This window comes from Meles meles, chromosome 12, assembly GCF_922984935.1.
Source record: "Meles meles chromosome 12, mMelMel3.1 paternal haplotype, whole genome shotgun sequence".
In the NCBI taxonomy this organism is placed as follows: Eukaryota; Metazoa; Chordata; class Mammalia; order Carnivora; family Mustelidae; genus Meles; species Meles meles.
In genome coordinates this window covers 2,419,705-2,441,505 of record NC_060077.1, presented here as the reverse complement: position 1 = coordinate 2,441,505, position 21,801 = coordinate 2,419,705, and the positions used below count along the sequence as shown (strand labels likewise).

At 49.8% G+C, this 21,801-nt stretch overlaps 2 protein-coding genes across 6 annotated transcripts in view; both read left to right on the top strand.

Moving 5' to 3' along the window:
- The first annotated feature begins 1,696 nt into the window (after positions 1-1,696).
- On the top strand, positions 1,697-12,084 carry UNG (uracil DNA glycosylase). The gene is made up of 7 exons (XM_046024064.1): positions 1,697-1,897; positions 2,529-2,735; positions 3,261-3,356; positions 5,666-5,763; positions 6,461-6,549; positions 7,920-8,098; positions 11,062-12,084. Exons 1-7 carry the CDS (start codon positions 1,766-1,768, stop codon positions 11,200-11,202), a joined length of 942 nt encoding a protein of 313 aa, XP_045880020.1. The 5' UTR covers positions 1,697-1,765; the 3' UTR covers positions 11,203-12,084.
- Positions 12,085-13,944: 1,860 nt separating this feature from the next.
- The window catches only part of ACACB (acetyl-CoA carboxylase beta), a 125,788-nt gene continuing 117,931 nt past the window's right edge, over positions 13,945-21,801 (top strand). For 3 of the 5 annotated variants that reach the window (XM_046024233.1, XM_046024227.1, XM_046024232.1), the window contains exon 1: positions 13,945-14,096. The gene's annotated coding sequence lies outside the window, so the exon portion shown is untranslated. Of the gene's footprint in view, positions 14,097-16,948; positions 17,047-18,610; positions 18,705-21,801 lie in introns of those variants that run through there. The other 2 variants (XM_046024228.1, XM_046024230.1) reach the window with 2 other exon arrangements.

The window sequence follows — 21,801 nt, the reverse complement described above, 5'->3', positions numbered from 1 at the left end:
GAACTTCCGGGAAGGACAGTGCACTCTGCCTGCCTCAAGTATTTGTCAGTGGGCTGCCCGTTATAAGGACATTTAATTTACTGCCTTTGTTTCCCATATCACCTGCCCCCAGCAGGGTTAAATTTTGGAGATGGAGGCAAATAAACAGGCAAAGAATGCATAAGATAATTTTAGGTAGTGCAGAAGCTATGGAGTGACCAGCTAGAAGGGGGGGGGGGGGGCAGAGGGGAAGGCCTTCCAGAGTGATGAAGGTTTAGAATATAGGTGAGGTTCAGTGGGGTGGAGTGCGAGCTGAGGACCAAGAAAGAATTCTTGAGACATCTTTGGTGCAAAGTGATGGTTTATTAAAGCACGGAGTCCCAGGAGCAGAAAGAGCCGCTGCCCGAGGGCTGGGGGTGGGGGTGGACAGGTTATATACAAAGGGATTGGGGGAGGTAAGGAAAAAGGTTTCAAAAAGGTTTCAATAGAACTGTCATATACTTTTTTTTTAAGATTTTATTTATTTATTTGACAGAGAGAGAGATCACAAGCAGACAGAGAGGCAGAGCAGAGAGGGGAAGCAGGCCCCCTGCTGAGCAGAGAGCCGGATGCGGGACTCGATCCCAGGATCCCTGGACCATGACCTGAGCTGAAGGCAGAGGCTCAACCCACTGAGCCAGATACCGGTGGCTTTGATGCCTTTGGCATTGTCAGGTTAAGGTTGTTTTTCCCCCTCTAGCAAGGTATTTAACATAAGATGTGAGATTCCTGAAAGAATGTCACACAGGTCCCAACCAGGGAGGGGAGGGGCAATCTGTCCTCAGCTTGCTTTGTTCCGTTATCAAGAGGAAGGGACCTGAGTTGAGACCCAAAGCTTACCAGGTAGGGAGACAGCCGGTGCAAGAGAGTACAGGCCACACAGGGGACAGGCTGGCTATGGCAGACACCTCACAGTAGTAGGGGCTTCAGTTAGAAGGAAACAGCTCTGCCAGCCAGATAAGAAACGGGTTTATTCCAAAATCTGGAGTTACGCCGGGATTACCACGACGGAATTTCCATTTCAAAATCACTCTCAGAAGAAAGAGGAGAGCAGCCAGGGAGTGTGGGGAGGTGATGAAAGCGCAGCCGTCGAATCTGGGGTTTATTTTGCAGACAGAACCAAGAGGGCCCACTGCCGGTTGGGATGTGGGGAGGGAACGCGGAACGAGAAGGACGGGTGTGTGGGGGGCTGTGGTGCCTTGCAGAGGATGCGGAGTTTGGAGTTTCATCTTCAATACCTCAGTTAAAGTCTCCCCAGACCTTACCGGTTAGGCAAAACGCACGACCGCTCTTGGCTCTGGCTTGCTGTCAGTAAGGTAAGTTTTGTGCAAACAGGATGAGGACCTGCACCTGAGAGCAAAGCAAATGACTGTTTTAATGCTAATTTCACTCCCACGACTACCCCTCCAGGCAGGTGCTTTTTTTTCTCCTTTTCCCCGCGGCAGAGGCGGAGGGACGAGCCCCCAAGGCAGGGGTGGGATGCTGAGTACTGTGAATGAAAGAGTAAAGTCCAGAGCGGACGCACCCAAGGACCCCGCCTACCTCCTGAGGCTTTCAAGCCCCACTGGGTCCCCCGGGCTTTGCGCCCAGCCCCCCCGGCACACGCGCACTAGGCCCCTCGCCGCCCCCCCTCGCCCCGCCCCGGTCGGAGCATGCGCGAGCCGTTTGGCGCCAATTTCGGATCCCCGCAGCGGGCGCAGACGGCGGGTTCTCCGAGCGGCGCGCGGCCTCTCTCCTCGGCTCCGGGATGATCGGCCAGAAGACCCTCTACTCCTTTTTCTCTCCGACCCCCGCCGGGAAGCGACGTGCCCGCAGTCCCGAGCCGGCCGACCCGGGGACCGGCGTGGCGGCGGTGGCTGAGGAGAGCGGGGATGCGGCGGTGAGGCGCGACGGGGACCGGGCACCGGGGGACAAGGGACGGGGAGGAGGGCGACGGGGACCGCTTGGCCGAGGGGTTGCAGGGACGCGCCACCAACTCGGTAACCTGGGTCCCTGTGTTCAAAGCAGACTGCACGTGTTCTAAACAGCCCGTGCTGTCCCCTGTCGGCGGCCATTCTGAGGCACCAGCCAATGGGGATGGACCTCGGCGCCCGCGGCGCCAATTAGAGGCGAGGGAGCCTCCCTGCTCGGCCAGCCGTCCAGTCAGGAGGGGAGAGAGGCGGGACTCACCCTAGGAGGTTTTTGCCGCGAAAAGACCACGTGGGGACGCGGGGGGCGGGGCGCCGGGGTCAGGGCCTCCCTTCCCGCCAACGCCGGGGGAGACGTAGCGGACCTAGCTCACCAAACCCCTCTCGCTGCCGCATCTTAATACCAAACTCAAAACTGGGGGCAGCCTGCCTTCCCGGACCCGACTCCCAGAGTTCGGTTTTGCTGCGACTTGCCCCGTGGGGGCTGGAGCCCCGCGAATGGGCTTGCTCCGCCATGGGCCGTGGGGTTGGGGGCGGCATCTGCTGGCGCCTGGCCGTGGCCCGTTGCAGCTCGTGACCCGCCTCTGCGGGGACCCCTTGCAGGTCAGTCCCCCCAAGAAGGCCCGGGCCGGGCAGGAGGACCCTGGCACGCCGCCCTCCTCGCCGCTGAGCCCCGAGCAGTTGATCCGTATCCAGAGGAACAAGGCCGCTGCCCTGCTCAGACTCGCCGCGCGCAACGTGCCAGTGGGTTTCGGTGAGAGTTGGAAGAAGCCGCTCAGCGCGGAGTTCGGGAAACCGTATTTCATCAAGGTACACCTGGAGGCTGCGGGCCCTTCGGTCTTGCTAAGATAGCCTGCAGAGTCCACGTTTGCAGGTTCCCGTATTCCCTCCCTTAACGTCCTTTCACAGCCACGGTGTTTTCCCTTCTTAGGCCTTATTGAAGTTTTTTAAAAGGCTGTAAGATGGCATGGCTTCTTGTAAACCATTCAGCGGGTCTGCTCTCCAGGAAAGGGCTGCGCGGTTAAACCGCAAACCAGACTGTGAAACCGGGTGCAGCCTTTACAAAAAGAGGGAGGGGCTGACTCCAATAGGAAGTGATAGCGGCGAGGCCAGTCTACGGAGACCTGGTCCTAACAAAGGGGAAGGGCGCCAAAGCAGAGGGATCTCTTTGGCGACCTGTAAGTCTCGTTTTTGTTTCTCAAAAGAATATGCCTATACAACGTGGCAGAGAGTTAAATAATGTTTCTCCAGTTAGCCTCCACTGGAGGCCTCCTTACTGAATTATTAAACTTGGCGGTAAGTCTGATTGGAAATCTGATTTGTCTTTACCGTCAGCTAATGGGATTTGTCGCGGAAGAAAGAAAACATTACACTGTTTATCCACCCCCACACCAAGTCTTCACGTGGACCCAGATGTGTGACATAAGACACGTAAGTACCTGTGGTTGGTGAGTAAGTAAAAGACGCATGGGAGTCAAACCGTATGTATTTGTTAATTACCTGCGCCCTGGCAAGTGCCTGTCCCTGCTGGGGTAATAAATAAAATACCGAAATGTTTTAGCCTGTTAGCTTTCTAACTTTGAGTATGTGCGGCCATGCAGCCCCCCCCCCCCAAAAAAAAAGAAAAGAAAAGAAAAAGGTCTTTTGCAATTGGTTAGCACAGACCCCCCCCCCCCACCTTGACTTGCAGCTCAGTATTCTTTCTGTGTGACCCACGCTGTCTTTTATAGTTGATGCTTTCAAGCTCTTGACTTCTGGCCCATCAGTCTTACTATTCTGTTAGCATTCCTTTGCTCTGGTTCATTCTGTGTACAGGCTGCTGGCCAGCTGGTCTGTCCCTTCAGTCTCCTGCTCAGAAACTGGTTTAGGGCTTTCAGTCACTGTATGAACGATGGGAGCTGAATATGAAAATAGCCGTGTTCGACCTTCTAGCCTCCTCTCCACCCCCAACTTTCCTACTTAAAGAGCTGGAAAGTGTGACAGTTTTCTCTGTTTGTTGAAAACCCAACTAGATCCATTGATGGCAACTCCCTTGAAGCCTGTTGCTTGAAGCCACTACCATTCTGATCTTACCCCTTTCTCTCCCCCATTTTGTAATCCTGTGAAGGCAGGAATCCTGTGATTTCATACCGTGTCTGTTAAACCAAATGGAAGTGAAGTAGGTGAGTGGCCCTGTGGATAAAGCTGCCACACCTAATCTTGCCAGACTTGACCATTTTTCACTTCCGAGCAAGAACTTTCAATATAGTTCTTGGTTTCATAAAGTCAAAGAGATTTCAGTCCTTTTTTTTTTTCCTTTTTAAAGATTTCTTATTTGTTTGACAGAGAGCCCCAGCAAGAGGGAACACAAGCAGGAGGGGGGTGGGAGAAGGAGAAGCAGGCTTCCCGCTGAGCAGGGAGCCTGATTGGGGGGGGGGCTAGATCAGGAGGGATCGTGACCCAAGCTGAAGGCAGACGCTTATCAACTGAACCACCCAGGTGTTCCCAGCCTTAAGTCCTTTTAAATCAGTCCTAGTTTGTGCCTTGTTGGATCTGTGGGTCCTGTTTTGAATGCCAATGACCAGTGTCAACAAGGAGGAGTAAGGGAGTATGAAAGTTCTGAGGACCTGGTGGCCTAGCAGATCCTCTTTGCAGAGAAGCATGGAAGGTGGGAAAGGTTAAGTGGCTCCTTCAAGGTCATCCCTTATTCAGGACCAGAGCCCAAAAGCTTACGTGCTGGGACCGGCTGCTTCATAAGGGGGAATGTGCTGCATTCAGAGCAAGCACAGTGTTTGCAAGAGGGAGGTCCATAAAAGGTTCCTGGTGTCTGAAGGTTGGGATTTGAAGGATGTAATGTATGTTGGCCACGGGAGGATTCTGAGAAGGAGCACCATGGGCAGAAGCAGGAGAATGAAGAGGTAGGCAGGCAGCAGATCAAAGGGCTGGCTGTATCTTAACACTGCGCCTGACCTTGATCTCATTACTTTTCATTGCATGTTGCCACCTTCTCCATGGCCTTTGACCTCATTGTCTTCATCCCTCAGAGGATATGGGGAAGAGGCATCTTCATGTGTGGCTGGTAGGGAATTTGGTAGCTTCAACTCACAGAAAAGCAGTTTGGTACATGTCTATGAGAATTTTAAAATACACTTGTCCTCGGACCAGCGCCTCCTTCTGAATCTGTTCCATAGAAATAAAGATAAAAGGACATAAAGATAATACATACTAGGATGTTTGGGGCACTTTTTTGTGATGAAAAAAGCTAGGAAACAAGCCACCTGCCTACCAGTGACTGCTCTAGAGCCGCATCGAAGGATGCCTAAAATGCATAATGTGAGAAGCACAAACATGTAGGGTGATGAGTACCATGACCCCAGTTATATAGGTAACTTTACAGGGTTGAATCAGGAGGAGGTAGGGATGAGTGGGAGACAACGAGCCACCTCGTGTGTTTCTGGATGGTTGTACTTGGGCCAAGGGCATATTTCTGTCATCTGAAAAATGAAGGAGGCGGACTTGTTTTTACCCACCTGCATCAGAGGAGGAGTAGGTGTAGCAGCTGATGAAGTGAAGGATAATTTGACAGTGGAAAGTAATGGGGCCCAGTGATGATGACCCACTCCCTTCTGGGGGTTCTTAGTTTGGGTCAGGGAGAGGCGGGCTTTCTCATCATCGTGCTCCTTTGTACAGGTTATCAGCCAGGTGTTTGTTTAACCTGCTCGTGCGATACTGTTGAATTTCTTGCCACCTGGTATTCACAGGTGAAGGTTGTCATCCTGGGACAGGATCCGTATCATGGACCCAACCAAGCCCATGGGCTCTGCTTTAGTGTTCAAAGACCCGTTCCACCGCCACCCAGGTACGATTATGGCTTGGGTCCAAGTGTGATTACTTTCAGATGTGTACTTTGCAGGCTCTCGGTACACTTGCGGGGGAGACTTACAGTGGCCTTTGGAGCAGGGTTTCTTTGTCTTGGTAGTATTGACATTGGGGGTTGTGTTTTTGTGCAGGAGAGGTTTTGTTCTGTGCACTCGCTTTAGGATGCTGAGTAGCACGCCTGGGCTCACCCACCAGATGCTCACAACACTGACCCCCCCACCCCTGCACCCTCAACCCCCTCCAGAACCAGAGAGAGCTAGTAATATGGCAATGAGGAATGTCTATAGACCTCACCCAAGGTCCCCTGGGGGGCAGAATCACCCGTGGTTAAAACCCACGGCTTTGGGGAATTTTACAGATGCCCTTCGTGACCATAACCAATGCAGAAACTTATCAAGCCATAAGCATTAGTTGAGAGGTCGTTAACTCCTAGGCTGATATTTTTAAAACTTCTGAAGCATGCTCTTCTTCAATCTGAGCCTAGACGGAAGTAAAGATCTTTGGCAAGGTTGTATCAGAAGGAATGGTGGTGCTTCCTCATAAATCCTCCAGGTTCATGCTGCCCTCCCCTCCAAGGGCTGGTGGTCGCTGGCTATGATCCACAGGTCTGTTGGAAGCTACTGAGTTTTCAGACTTGCGCTCAAGATCCTGTTCTTTTTCTCCTGGTCTGCTTTCAGTTTGGAGAACATTTATAAAGAACTGTCTACAGACATAGAGGGTTTCGTTCATCCTGGTCACGGAGATTTATCCGGGTGGGCCAAGCAAGGTGAGCCAACCACTCCGAGATGTGCTTTGGACGGATTTCAGCACACTTTCCTTCTGTCCTGCTGGCTTATGTTTATTAAGGAACAGGAAGAACTAGAGCACTCACATAAAATGGCTGCGTGCACAGAAATAAAAATGTATCCCCCTTTTTATTTTCTAGCCAATGTTTTCTTTCATGTTTTAATCATAATTCAAAAGAGAAATTTGTTTCTCAATATTATTTATTTTTAAGTTTATTTTTTTATTTTTTTAAAGATTTCATTTATTTGACAGAGAGAGATCACAAGTAGACAGGGAGGCAGAGAGAGAGAGAGAAGCAGGCTCCCTGCCGAGCAGAGAGCCCGATGTGGGCTCGATCCCAGGACCCCGAGATCATGACCTGAGCTGAAGGCAGTGGCTTAACCCACTGAGCCACCCAGGCGCCCTAAGTTTTTTTATTTTTAATCTTTACGCCCAACATGGGGCTTGAACTCACAAACCTGAGGTCAGGAGTCGCATGCTTCTCTGACTGAGCTAGCCATGTGCCCCTTTGTTATTAATATTTTAAATTTAACTGCTAACTTTGACCACTTAGGAGATGACCTCACTTTTCTCATTTCAATACTAAGGCTGTGTTTTTTTGTGTTTAGTACCTATTTACAGGTGTGTCTTCCTTTCTTTCCTCCCTCCCTCTCCACCCCCTTCCTTCCTTCCTTTCTACAAATGAACTATAACCAGGATAAGTAAAGAATGTTTACCGTCTGGTTTCTTACAGTTAGATTTTTGTTTCAGTGAAATATTTCAGCTTCCATTCATTATCTTCTAGAGTTACTTAATGTTACATGGGATATACATACCTGTTTTTAAATTTTACTTTGAGGGGCACCTGGGTTCCTCAGTCGTTAAGCGTCTGCCTTCGGCTCAGGTCATAATCCCAGAGTCCTGGGATCGAGCCCTGCATCAGGCTCTGTGCTCAGCCTGCTTCTCCCTCTCCCACTCCCCCTGCTTGTGTTCCTTCCCTCGCTGTCTCTGTCAAATACATAAATGAAATCTTTGAAAAAAGATTGAGAGAGAGCGAGTGAACGGGGAGAGGGGTGGAGGCAGAGAGGCTCCCAACCAGACCTCCCACTGAGCACAGAGTCCAACATGGGGGTTCACTCTCAATTCCAGAATCATGATCTGAGCCGAAATCAAGAGTTGGACACTAAAAAACTAGGCTGCCCAGATGCCCCTTGGGATGTAAATAGTTTTAAAACAACTCTGATGACAGATGTAAGGCACAATCACTGCTATAAACTCAAGAAGATGATGAAATTGCAGAGGTTAAAGTAAAATGCTCTGTTTTCTTGGCTTATTTGTCTCTTAACCTGTTCCTTTGGTGTGTGTCCATAGGTGTTCTCTTACTCAATGCTGTCCTCACCGTCCGGGCACATCTGGCCAATTCCCATAAGGAGAGAGGTTGGGAGCAGTTCACTGATGCGGTCGTATCCTGGCTAAATCAGAACTCCAGCGGCCTGGTCTTTTTGCTCTGGGGCTCTTACGCTCAGAAGAAAGGCAGTGCCATTGACAGGGTATGGTGGTTTTGTTTTTTAAACAGCTTAAACCAGTTGAGAAAATCCTAGGAATCCTTGCTATGTGGTCCTGGAAAACCCATGTCACAAGGTGAAGTTCATTTTCCCTAAAGGCTTATAGTGAGGGTCATGTTTCCCATTGAAAATTAAGCAAGATTCAGACAGATTATAGGAATGGTGAGTTGTGTGTGAGAAAAGCAAAGGGCCAACTTCAGATGTACTAGAGTTAGTACTACAGGCATATGCTTCCCATGTACATAGATTGATAACAGGCCCTACTCACTAAATGCGGTGCAGTAAGCGATGAAGAAGGCAAGGACCCCACACCCCCAACCATCCTTTGTTCCCCCAGCCCCCATGTACTCCTCTGCTGCTTCTCTGTTTACTTACCGAAGTACCAACGTTCCTGGTGCTGAGATGAAAAACCAGAAGCCATCCTTGAATCCTTCCCCTCATCCCTTTAAACCCACTCTGCCAGCAAATCCTGTCCCCTTACCTCCTGAGAACATACCAGTCCTGCTGCTCGCTGTTGACGCTGTTCCCTAACTGGAGTGAGCCACTGTCACTTCTGTCTAGGCTGTGACAGACCGGAGCTGAGGGTGGATGGAGGACAGCATGGTGGAGGAGGAGAGGTGGGGGCGGGGGAGGCAGGTATGAAAGGTGAGCCCTGGCTGGGGCTCCTGGGAGACACGGGACTCAGAAGCGAAGGGCGGGGAGAAGTCAGCGAGTAAACGCTGCAGTGAGTGAGGTAAGGGGTTCAGTGAGGTGACCTGACAGTAGCTGGGGACAGTGGGAAGTAGCTGGCATGTCACTTGGACTGAGCCCCTCTCCCTGCATCTGGCATCACACCCAGCACTTCCCTGCAGAATCCCACTTAATGCTTCATAAAGTATTAAAGGGATAAAGTTGCAGCGGGTGGCGGGGCCGAGGTCAGAGCCTCTGCTCGCCTTGCTCACCTAGGGGCCTGGTGGGTGTATTCGGGTTCCGTGCTGGCCACCCAGTCGCTAGCCTGTCCACTTCTCCATTTTCTCTGAAGTGGAATTGGTTTTCATCGTAGGTTTTTGTTTTTATTTTATGTTTTTAAGGTAGAAGGTTCACATGATTAAAAAAAATAAAACAGGATAGTAAGCTACGCAGTGAGGAGTTTCCCCACTGAGTCCTCTCTGCTCAGGGGCCTCCCTGGCGTGGATGGCCGCCGGCATGGAGTTTCTGATGTCGCCTTTCCGAGCCTTGATGGGAACGGCAGTGGAGTGTGTGAGTGCGGTTGTCTGTAAAGTTCCTGTGGGAATGAACAAGGTGTTTTCAGGTGTTTTGAGGAAGCGAATAAATAGTAGGAGTAAGATCTGACGCGAATGAACCAGTTGCTAGGATCAGTGTCAAGGTCAGGTGGGGTCCCCGGGAGTACTCGCCCATCTGCGCATGGTCTGCTTAGCTCTTCCTGTGTGTGTAGCTTTTATCACTGAAAATGGTCGGCTCTGACAGAAAGCTGTGGTAAGAGTAGCCTGATGATCAGAAGCAGGTGCGTGTCCAGCCAGGTAGCTTTCCGAGCACTAGGCCTGTGAGTTCAGCTGCCTCCTTACCTGTGACCCCTCAGCATGCCAGATTCCACGCTCTCCCAGGTAGGTTCTCCTTGGCTCATCCAGCCTTGCCCCACTGGCTCCTGCAGACTCCCCCAGGATAGAAAGGACCACCTCGTGCTTGTCCAGCCGGAAATCAGACAACATTTGTGACTGCTTCCTCCGTCCTCTCCCTTCTTTCCCCACTTCCTCTTCTCCCCACCCTTCTCTCCTCACCCCATACCCGGTCAGGGCATTCATTTGTAGCCTTTCCCTGCTCTGACTCCCCTGATCCTGCTGGAGTGTTGGGTGTGCCCCCCCGAAGGCCCTGCCTTGGGCTGGTGGGCTGGGATCTGGAGCTGCCTCTTGGCCACAGCTCCGCTTTTCCCTTCGCTCCAGGCTGACTGAAGTGCCTCGATCTCTTCCTGCCTCCCACTTCCCTGCCTGCCTCCCCTCTCCAGAGGCTGACTCACTCATCCTTCAAAGTCCAGCACTGCTCAGATTTTCGGGGGCCCGAATCGCATGGCAGGCAGCATGCTAGTAAGCACTCGACCCGCCTCACCTTACGATACCCACGGGCATTGCTGGTTGGTGCGCAGGATGTCCACAAGCTAGGCGCCATTAGACCCCCTCACAGCAGCGGAAGGACGTGCGGCCTGGATTCGTTGGCTTCTCTGCGGCCACAAGACATGGCAGAGTCCGAACTGGAACCCAGGCCAACTGGCTCCAGGCTCCGGGTTCTGCACCACACTGGACTGCCTGCCTTTAGATGTGGCCCCTCCGAGACTGAGCTGTTCAAAGACAGGGATGCTGTGAAAACAATTAGTTGTGAGGTGGTTTTTATTTAAATACAAAAAAGAAGAAAACAAACTTGGCCCAGTCTTTCCTGCTCGGAAAGTACGGCTGCTATTTTAAAGATCATGTATGTTGGTTTTGTAGACCATGCAGGTTATACAGAAAAGTACAAAATTGAAGGTAAATGCCTTCCACTATTTTCCCTCAGGGAACTACTATAAATAGTGTTTGAGGTCTTTTTCCAGAAAAACTTGGGCAATTTACCTTTTTTTCTTCCACTTGATAAATTTAGGTCATCTCTTATCAGCATGTGCAGCTCAGCCTTATTTTTCTAGTAGCGTTGTGGTGTTCCATTGTAAGTTCAGAAAAGTCCTTTTAGCCAGTTGCATAACACTGGACTTAGATGAGCTTTTACCTGATAACAGGCCGTGCTGCGAGGACCCCTTCACACCTGCATCTTCTTACAGGTATACGCATCATGGGGCCCTTGAGCAACTGCATTCTTAGCAGTGGGATTGCGGGGCCCTAAGATCTGGGCCCGTGGCCATTGCATAGATGGTGCCTTCGTGGCCAAACGTGCTGCTGGAGATTCCTTCTGTCCTTCTCTTTCAGAAACGCCACCACGTGCTGCAGACTGCCCACCCCTCCCCTTTGTCGGTGTACAGAGGGTTCTTTGGATGTAGACATTTCTCTAAAACCAATGAGCTGCTGCAGAAGTCTGGCAAGGAGCCCATCAACTGGAAGGACCTGTGACCCTGACTTGGAGGGCTGTCTCTGGGCAGTTTTCTGGACGCCATCAAAGTATTTGCCCGGAGTGACAGCATGACCCAGACAGAAGCCTCCGGGGCTCTCTACCCTGGCTGGGCCTATATGGCTGTCTTTGCAACATGGCTTTGGCCTAAAACCTGCTGTCACGGTGTTTGGGAGAGGGTGGGGGTCAAATACAGGACAACTTCTGTCACCTTATGGTAGAAGGGGACAGGGGACCGAAGCACCGCTTGGTACAGTCCGCTGCTATTTGTTTTTACCTGGCGGGTTAGACTTTAGGTTAAAGGTGTCAGGTGTGTTTATCTAGAAAGACCCCTCCCCCCATGCCCTGCCTGGCATTCCAGTTCTTGGCCAAGTATATCTGTTCCCTCCATCCTTTCCTGAGCCCTCAGGCCCCCCCTCCTTGAAGGAAGCAGGGCAGTTTGCAAGTGCCTAGAAATTGAAGAATGCTGTGTGAGTCTTCACAGACAAGCAGAGGGAAATGAGCTGGGGCTCATTTTCATAGTTAATCCTCTGGGTGTTTCTAGGAGTGAGCAATGGAAATTGAAGAAACGGGGAATTTTTACTATTTTTTTTTTTAAGCGAGGAAATGCTTTTCTCCTAGGTTTTTAAGGCAGCACAGACTGCCAAAGGCTGTTTTCTATGAAATCACATGGGGATTTTTTTTCCCTGCAACACTGGTGAATTTTGCTGTTTTAGAAATATGCAGATGTATATATATGTTTTGTAATTTCCTGTTGGGGAGACAATCTTTGTTAGGTCTGCACCTCCATCCTAGATCCTGTTGGGGACGCTGTTGATATGTTAGCCGGGGAAAGACTTAACCCCGACTGAGTTTGGGAATAAAAGATTGTTGAAGTTTCACTAGGTGCCTAGTGCTCTTCACGCTAGTTCTCTCTGCACCCACGGGCCTCTGCGGACGTCCTTGGGCCGCCCTTGGGCCCGGGTAGTTTGTCGCCGTGGCAACCATTGTGGGCAGGAAGGGCCGCCCCTACACACAGCCCTTCTTCCTCCCTCCTCCTGCCCCGCCCCTCGGATGGAGCCGCCCACCCCTCCAGAGGCCGGGTAAGCCCTGGGCGGATTCCCGGGAGGGGCATGAGCTGGACGGCGACCTGGGGGATGCCACCTGACCCCCCCCCCTCCCGCCCCCAGTCAGGGATCGCGGTGGCCCTGAAGGGGCCATTTGGGGCTGGTGAAAAGAGTTTCTCCGGCGATCATGGCTGCGTGTCCTGCCAAGACCCGGGACAGTGCAAGGGGAGCTACCCCACCCCCACTCTGCTAGTGTTTCCAGACTCTGCCCTGGAAGTGTAAGGGCGGGGCACTGGGAAGACGCCCTGAGGAGGGTGGGCTATCACGATCAAAGCTTGGACTCCCTTGGTGTGGAATAAAGAAGGAAGCCAGAAGTACATGGAAAGACCTGGTTAACACGTGCGGGTATTTCAGTGGCTGAGGAAAAAAATGCATCTAATAAAAGACCACTTCATTTCTTTTGGTGGGGGGGGGGGGGGACAGATTTGGAAGCCATTGCTGGAGAGCATTGCTTCCCATCCAGGCCTTCGTTTTGACGTGAGGGGAGGGGGTGCGATAGCACACGGTGCCATAAGCAAGCAGGCTTTCCCAGAAGGAAGGGGAACGGCAAGGATGGTTCTCAGTTTGCCCTCTGGTAACTCGGGGCCTCCCTTACAGCACAGTGGACTTCCTGATCTAAGAGAAAGGAAGGAATCCTATCAGCTTGGCTTTCATAGAGGTTTCTCTCCCAAGGCGGGGCTGTGAACAGAGAAGAAGCCAGGAGCTCTGCATCACCATGAATCAAAGAGTGAACTCGTGCTTTTTCTTTTTTAATATAATAAAACATCCAGTGATGCTTTAAACTGAACACAGCCGTGTTAAGTGGTTTAGGACACCACCAGCCCCCAAAAGAGATGCAGGTTTAATAACTTGTTTTTAAGAAGGCTCGTTTTGACGGACTTTTAGCTACATAGGTGTGGCTTCTTCCTGCACATTTCCAGATGTGTTATGATCACGGTATCATATTTGCAAACATGATTAAAAGGCAATCTTGGCTTTTTAGGTTGGGGGTCAGCATACTTTTTCTGTATAAAGGGTTCTGTATAGTAATTTAGGCTCTACAGTTATCCTGCCCACAAGAACCGCTCCACTCCCGGTTGTAGAGACAGCAGCCACGTGCAGAATGTAGGTAAGCAAGTGCAGCTGTCTTCCAATAAAACTAGGGACACTGAAATTGGAATGAATATGATTTGTACGTCATGAAATCTTGATTTCTACCCCTCCCCGTCCAGCGTTTAACAAACATAAAAACTACTCTTAGTTTGAGAGCCATAGGAAAACAGGCAGCATGGGCCGCAGGGGGCAGAGCCCTGGTCTAGGAGCTCCCCCAGATGTCTGCAATGACTGCCCACCAGGCACAAATACCGTGGGCCACCACCCAGTTCTGCGCGGCCCGTTGTGGGATCGTATGAGAATCCTGCTCAGAATGATTCTGTCCCTCTTCTCAGACAAGGAGAAGACCGTCTACTGAGGGCTTTCAGAAAACAAGGAAGTCAGCTACTCCACAAAAAGTCCTGCGAACCCCAAGTTATAAAATAATAGCGTGGACGTCACTATCTGTGAACTCAGTCCAGCAGGGCAAAGTCAGAGAATGGGAGGGTTTTTTTTAATAGACTTTAGCATGTTGTTACTATGCTCCCGTGAATACATAATGCATTCTGTCCTTCCTAAAATTCACTCTCTGCTTTGGTTTGCACCTAGAATAAAAAGTCTTAGAGTTTGGGGCTGGAGAAGCAAACTTTATGAGACATAAACGTGGCGGTGGCTTTTCATCCTTGTCGATCCTTCAAGACACATACAAGGAAAAACAGGTAGGGTTCTCTGGGCTACTTCGGAGAGGCCTGGCTTGTTGCCTGGTGGTGAGCCAAGCTGAGAAAAGTCTGGAACTTGGGTGGTCTCTCTTCCCACTTGGGAGTCCTAACACACTTTGAATCTGGGTTTCATAATCTCAGGTCAGTCACTGTGTGGTTGATCTTGGTTGGAATCTTTTTAAAATTTTTAAAGTATGTTTGAAAATGCAAATGTTGGTGAAGGGGGAAGACCAGGAGATCAATAAGTTGCATTCTTCGCTATTTCCTGAATCCCGTTCCTCTCAGCTAGTGGCATTTGTGGCGGGGAGGGAGGATCCAAAGGCTTTCAACAAGCCCTTAGTATGCCTTAGACGTTACCATACCACAGATGCTCGCCTGACTGAGGCAGGCAGGCCAGGTCGGAGGACCGAGAGGTCTACCACGAGAGTCCCTGGCTTTCGTGCAAGGCAGAAATCAAACCCAAGCCAGCAGGAAGTGAGGGCAGAGTTTATGGAAGACAACAGATCCAGAGTGTCTGGAAGACTTGGAAAGGAAAAGGAGCATGAGTCTCGTTTTTGCCTGGAGCCTGGGATTTTTACCGACTGACTGTGGTCTCGGCACGTGTCCTTCCAGGCATGTAGGAACTGATGAGAACAAGGACAGGGTCCATCCTAAGGCTCTTATTCCCTGGAGCCAGCAGGTCTGGGGGTCAGGCCTTCTAGTGCCCGTGGTCTGCAGTATGTACATGATGGCTTCGTCTGGTCCTTCCTGAGATACATTGTTTTGTCCTGGAAGACTCCAAAGGTAACCATTAACTCCCAGTCCCTTGCAAGGAGGACACATGTTTAGGCATGGGTAGGGCAGGGGTGCAGGTCCTAGCAAGACTAAAAGTGGGCAAAGACATAGGCAAAGAAAATCATCTTTTTCTTTCATGGGGTCCCTTCAATTTCCCTGTCTCAAGGGGGAAACTAAAAAATATCAACGCCAGGCTCACTCCCAGAAATTGTAATTTAACTGGTCCTCAGGGAGAAGAGGAGACATCAGTATTTTTACGAAGTGTCCAGCATGTACGGGACCAGCAGCCTCTTCCTGGAGGCCCCGTTTTCCTTCTGCAGTGTGGTCACTTAATTTTTTTCCTTTTGGCAATAATGATACTTAGGACTTTCTGAATCTACGATGTATTTGAAGAAATCTGTTTCTCTATGAATGTTCTTGTGTTTGGTGGGAAAAGTTCATGAACGTACGCACCAGTTTCCAGCCCACCATTCAGCTTCTAGGAAATACCTATGACAGTAAAGAGTGTTGAGGGATAGTTGAGCTACCAGAATAAGGGGTGTGTGTGTGTGTGTGTGTGTGTAGGGGGTGTGAGGAGCATTTGTAGTCTTTTTGAAAGTAAGGAGTTTCATTAGGAAGCCATTACAAAGCACCTGTTAAAAGCAAGCCACCATGCAGAAGCTAGGCGTGTGTCTCCTTATGTCCTTTCTCCCGACCACGTGGTAAGACAGCTGGATAAGGCAGCAGGCTCTGCCGTTTGCCCAGAGCCGCAGGTAGGGGAGTCAGGACTCGAGCCCGCGTGAGCCTGATCTCAAAGCCCAGTCGCTTTGCCACTACTTACACTCTTTCCCAATCACGGCTAGCCATGCTCGCGGGGGACTTCTGAATGGAGTTGATACAGAATTTCCCTAAGTCACTGATGGCTCTCCCAGGAGAAACGGGACACGTCTGTAGTTGAAAAATGTGCCTCATTGAGAGGACTGTGCGAGCTACGCCTGAGTGACTGATGGCATTTGGATGGTTTCCGAAGCCCCAGCCTTGGGGCTGCTGACCAGGGAGGGTGGAAGGTGTATGGGCCATGCACCAGGAGCTCCGCTCTCATCAGATGGATGATTTTCACCCTCTCCTCCTCTAAAGCGTGTGTGGTGCTGTCCCAGGTTACAGCCGATGGGGTCAGGGCCTCAAGAGCGGGCACAAAGTGCGCTTCCTGCTTACAAGTCCAGTGGAGAAGATCCCAAGTCCAGTGTGCTGACTTTTCCTTTCTGGAGGACAGGCCCGCACAGGAAGTCACCTGGCTGCACCTGTCCGTGCCACCATTTAAACCGCTTTGCATAGGTTCAGGTTCTTGGCGGGTTTTTCTACGTGCTCCTCAGTGAGGCACATCCTGGGTTTCCTGAGATCGTGGCCCCTGAGCTGCTGTTCCCCCTTTTGTCAGAGCACAGCGCCCTTTTGTGTGGCTTCTGCTCTCCCTGCCTTGGGTTGGACCTGGAGGTGACCTTTGTCCTACATTCCTCCAGCCCTCCCCCTGGCACAGAACACGGGCTCTGCGGCCTGGGTTCCCACCTTCCCTGCTGGGCCCCAGCGAGAACCAGCCACCCAGGATGGAAGTGGAACTATTTGGGGTTGGTGTTTTGTTTTGTTTTGTTTTGTTTCCCTCCCTAAGGCATACTTTATTTGGTGGCGTTTTCATTCAGAAGGTTTTATGCCATCTTTTCCCACGCAGAGAGCCAGGTGACCCTTGGGTAACAGTTACATCAACCCCTTGGGAGCTTCTTCCTGCAGGCTTGGTGCAGAAGCTGTTTCTCAAACTCCCAGCAACCTGTGTGCAATCAATTTTCTGCCTATCCGAGAAAGACGGGAATGACTTGGTTCAGATCGCTGGTGACGACATGGACTTTAGATGCCCCATGGCTTAGATATCGAACAATTGTGAAAGACAGCAAAGGTCTGGGATTGAAAGGTGGCAAGCAGGTCCGTCCTGCAGTGGAGAGGCCACACGGTGCGAGGGAGGGGGTGGATCCTGTTCTACACAGCTTGGGCTGGGACAGCGCCAGCGCCTGAAGGTTAAGTGCTTCAGAGATATTTTTAAACGGCAGGGACCAGTTAATCTAAAAGTGACGCTCATACTCCCAGCAGCGAGCAGCTAGCCAGCTTAGAGCAAACAAGGAGCCCGGAAAATGCAACCTTGAAGGCACAGGTGAGGAGACCTGGAAGAGGAAAGGTGGAGGGACAGGTGGTAAGTGAGCTTCCCCCTCCCTGGGGTCCCTGGCTGGAAAGCCGGTATCCTTGGGGACTGGGCTGACCTTCCCCAGAAGAGGGCAGGCGGGCTTTCCAGGGGAATGAGAACTCCTGTTTAGTTTGCGGGGAGCTGATCAGAGGGCTGGAAATGGAACCTAGATGAGGAATGGCATTCTATCCTTCTATAAATGGTTATGTTGCTGGGAATCTCCGTGCAGATTCTCTTCATCAGTTCCACAAACCAAAATGGGAGGGTTAGGTTTTAGGATTACTGAACAGGCAGTTGTGTGATATTTTTTTTCCTTCCCTCTAAGCCGTCTGTCTTTTTTTTTTTTTTTTTTAAAGATTTTATTTATGAGAGAGAGAGCACACAAGCAGGGGGAGAGGCAGAGGGAGAGCGACAAGCAGGCTTCCTGCTGAGCTAAGAGCCGGACGTGGGGCTCTATCTTAGGACCCAGGGATCGTGACCTAAGCCGAAGGCAGACGCTTAACTGACCAAGCCACCCAGGTGCCCCCAAGGCATCTTAAGGAAAACTGTTCTGTTTCTTCTAGATGTCCAATCTCTCAGACTGTTACTCATTTTTTTTTTTTTTAAAGCAGACTCTAGGGGCACCAGGGTGGCTCAGTTGTTTGAGCATCTGAGTCTTGTTTGAGCATCTGAGTCTTGGTTTCAGCTCAGATCATGATCTCAGGGTCATGAGATCAAGCCCGCGTTGGGCTGTGCACTCAGTGGGGAGTCAGTCTGCTTGAGATTCTCTCTTTCCTTCTCGCCCCTCCCTCCTTGCTCACGCTCTCTCTTTCTTTCTCTGTCACAAATAACTAAATAAATAAATCTTAAAAAAAAATAAAAGCAGACCAAGAGTAAAGCATTTGTAATGGTCTTGTATCACTAGAAAGATGTTTCATGTTTCTAAAGTGCACTAGGAAGTAAAAGGCAAGCAGCATGGAGTAAAACGGGTCTCCTTGTGCTCTCCTTCCCCCTGCCCCTCCTCCTCCTGGTGGGCCCATTTGGGCATAGGACTTCCCAGACCTTGGGGGCTCCTGGGTGGCTCAGTCAGTGAACCATCCAACTCTTGGTTTTAGCTCTAGTCCTGAATTCAGGGGTGTGAGCTCAAACCCCACGTCAGGCTCTGTGCTGGGTGTGGAGCTTGATTGGGATTCTCCCTCTCCTGCTGCCTACCCCCCTCCTACCCCTAACTCTTTTCTAAAGAAAAAATAACCAAAATAAAACCAAAAACAAAACAAAAAACAAAAAAACAAAAAAAACCTTCCCAGACCTGGTTTCTCAAAGACCTATTCTATGCCTTCGCCTGGTACACAACTGTCTCTCCCAATAATCATAATTATTATTTTTTATTATTATTTTACTATCAGTGGGCTTCCGTGGAAGTTGGGAGACCCATCATCCACAGTAGCCCAGGACTGAGGACTGAGGCAGAACTCCTGGGAAGCCAGTCTTTACATTTAAAAACTGCAAAGTAGAGACAATTTTTTATAAACTGTTTTTTTTTTCCTTCTACCAGTGTCTTGGGAAATATCTAGAAGATTTGATTTCCTCACTGACTTCTCCGAGTTTTAAATGGAAAGACTCTGCTGTCCTCAGTCATGTGATTGGAGGTACAAACATCCTCACTTGATGAGTTTATTTGAGCAGCTCTAGAAAGGCATCTTATGTTTATGCAAAGGAGATTTTTAAAACATTTTGTTTTAAAGATTTTATTTGGAAGAGAGAGAGCAACAGGGATGAAGGGCAGAGGGAGAAGCAGACTCCCCACTCAGCAGGGAGCCTGATGCTGGGCTCGATCCCAGGACCCTGGGATCATGACCTGAGCTGAAGGCAGCCGCTTCACTGACTCAGCCACCCAGGCGCCCTAAAACATTTTTTTTTTAAGTTTGACTACAGTTAATGTGCAATGATACAGTAGTTTCAGGTGTATGCCTAGTGGTTCAGCTTCTCTGTATGTTTCACCGTGCTCACAAGTGTAGCCACCGTCTGTCCCATCGCTCTCGCGCCATCATTGACTCTCTTCCCAATGCTGTGCCTTTTATTCCCGAGACTTCATTCCATGACAGGGCCTTCCCCTTCCCCCACTTTGCCCATCCCCCCACCACCCTCCCATCTGGAAACCATCAGCTTGTTTTCTGTATTTATTGATCCGATTCAGTTTTTGTTTATTCGTTTTTGAAGATTCCACTTATGAGTGAACTCATACCATGTCTGTCCTTCTCAGTCTTATTTCAGCAAACGTGATACCCCTGGCTCCATCCGTTTTGTTGCAAACGGCACGATTTCTTTCCTTTTTTATGGCTGAGTGGTATTTCACTGCATCTATCTATAGATATTTATTTATTTATAAATATATAAATACGTATCTATATCTATCTACACCACATCTTCGTTACCCATTTTGTGTGTTGATGGTCTGTTAGGCTGGTTCCTTAATTCGGCTGTTGTAGATAATACATCAGTAAACATAGGGATGCATATGTCTTTTCAAATTAGTGTTTTTGTTTTCTTTCTTTCTTTTCTTTTAAAGATTTTTATTTATTTATCTGAGAGAGAGAATGAGTGGGGGGAGCAGCAGGCAGAGGGAGAAGCAGGCTTCCCACTGAGCAGGGAGCCCGACATGGGGCTTGATCCCAGGACCCTGGGATCATGACCTGAGCCAAAGGCAGACGCATAACGACTGAGCCACCCAGGCGCCCCAGTATTTTTGTTTTCTTTGGGTAAATACTTAGTAGTGTGATTACTGGGTCCTATGGAAATTCGGTTTTTAAGTTTTCGAGGCACCTCCATCCTGTCCCCACAATGGCTGCACCAGGTTGCATTCCCGCCAACAGGGCACGAGGGTTCCCCTTTCTCCGCAACCTCCCTGACACCTGTTATTTCTTGTCTTTGTGGTTTTAGCCATCCTGACAGGTATGAGGGGGTATCTCGTGGTGGGTTTCCTTTGTATCTCCCTGGTGATGAGCAATGTTGAGCACCTTTTCGTGTGTCTGTTGGCCATCTGTGTGTCTGTCTTGGAAAAATGTTCAGGTCCTCTGCCCATTTTTTAAATCAGACTTCTTGTTTTTGTTGTTGTTGTTGAGTTGTAGAAGTTCTTTATATATTTTGGATATTAACCCCTTATCAGATACAGCATTTGCAAACATCTTCTCCCATTCAGTAAGTTGCCTTTTTGTTTTTTTGATAGTTTCCATTGCTGTACAAAAGGTTTTCATTTTGATGGGGTCCTAGTAGTTGATTTTATGCAAAGGAGGTTTTTTTTTTCTTCTACTCAGGGGCTATGTAAGCTCTGTTTTATCACCGTTAGATATGAGACATAAATCAGAGTATTACATGAGATACTTGATCTTGATCTTCAGGGGGCAATAGACATTTTAAGCTTTTCAAGTGGAGACTTCCTCAAAGCCTTATCCCTGTAGAAACTTGGCGACACCTTATTCTCAGGTTTCCTCTGAATTTTGACTCAAGGATCTTCAAAGGAGTGTGCATCTGGACCCTTCCATCCATGGAAGCCTGGAAGGATGGTCAGAAGTCATGCATTTTCCCTGGAAACTTCATGCACGTTTCACGTTCTATTGTAATAGATCTTTGTTATAATAAGAGTCAACTTACTACCATAAAGTAAGAAGATCTCCAGGAAGACAGGATGGGTTTGTTTAGGTTGTGCTAGACAGTCTGGGCTGCGCAACAGGGAATCTGAGGTACTGATTACTAAGTGGTTGGCACGCAGTGTTGAATTACGCACAAGGACAACCCTAGGACGAAGTGTTATTTACTCCATTCCCCCAACCAGGAAGCCGAGGTTTGGAGAATTCACGTGACTGGCTCAGGTCAGTCACATGACACATGGGAGAATCTCCACTCAGGTCAGCCCCACACACAAGTGGGGCTCTCTGGACCTCTTTGGGCCACCCGGCACAGCACACCTTAGCACACTTACCTGGGCTGGGACCCCAGAACACAGCCTCACTTTTCAATTAGCCCAGGATTGGTGCCACCCCCTGTTGGACCCGCTAATGCATCTTTTCAAATCAAATCAAATCAATCACGGGTGAGAGTGAGAAGAAAGGACAACCCTGCACACACTCTTCCTTCTATTTGGAAGTAAATGGGTCTCAGACTCCAGTAGTAACTAGAATAGTTAGTCGTTGGAAACGCCCCTCTTAGCAGATCTTCCTCTGTTATGAGGAAGGCTGTGGTCTTCTGTTTCCACATTCCCAACCAAATGGGATGCCTTTGGAGGAATAGCCTATGTAAGATGGAGAAGGGGCTCTGGTTCCAGTTTGGGAAACATTGGGCTGCCCATGGGGAGCTCAGATCCTTTCTGGCAGGACTTCTCAGAGCCTTGAATAGACCTGTGGTGGGTCTCTCTAAAATGTGACTTTGGGACTGGGCAGAGGTAGATACCATCCTTCAGGGCTGACAGTCCCATCGGCACACCCTGAGAAGCATGAAATAGTCTCATTTTGTGCCTTCCTCAATTTTCCTTCGGAATCCCGGGAGGCAGGATCCTGCCATGGATAAATGTCACAAGAGTTGAGCTTGAGTACAGGGCTCCAAGGCAGTGTGTGTGTTTGTGTGTGTGTCTGTGTGTGCGTACGTCTGGAGTCAGAGCCTAGCCTCGCAGGTTCTGGATGAATTGGAACAGGGACCTCTGCCAGCAGGCTGCTGCACTAACTTGGGCATGGGGCGAGGTGGCGGTGGGCA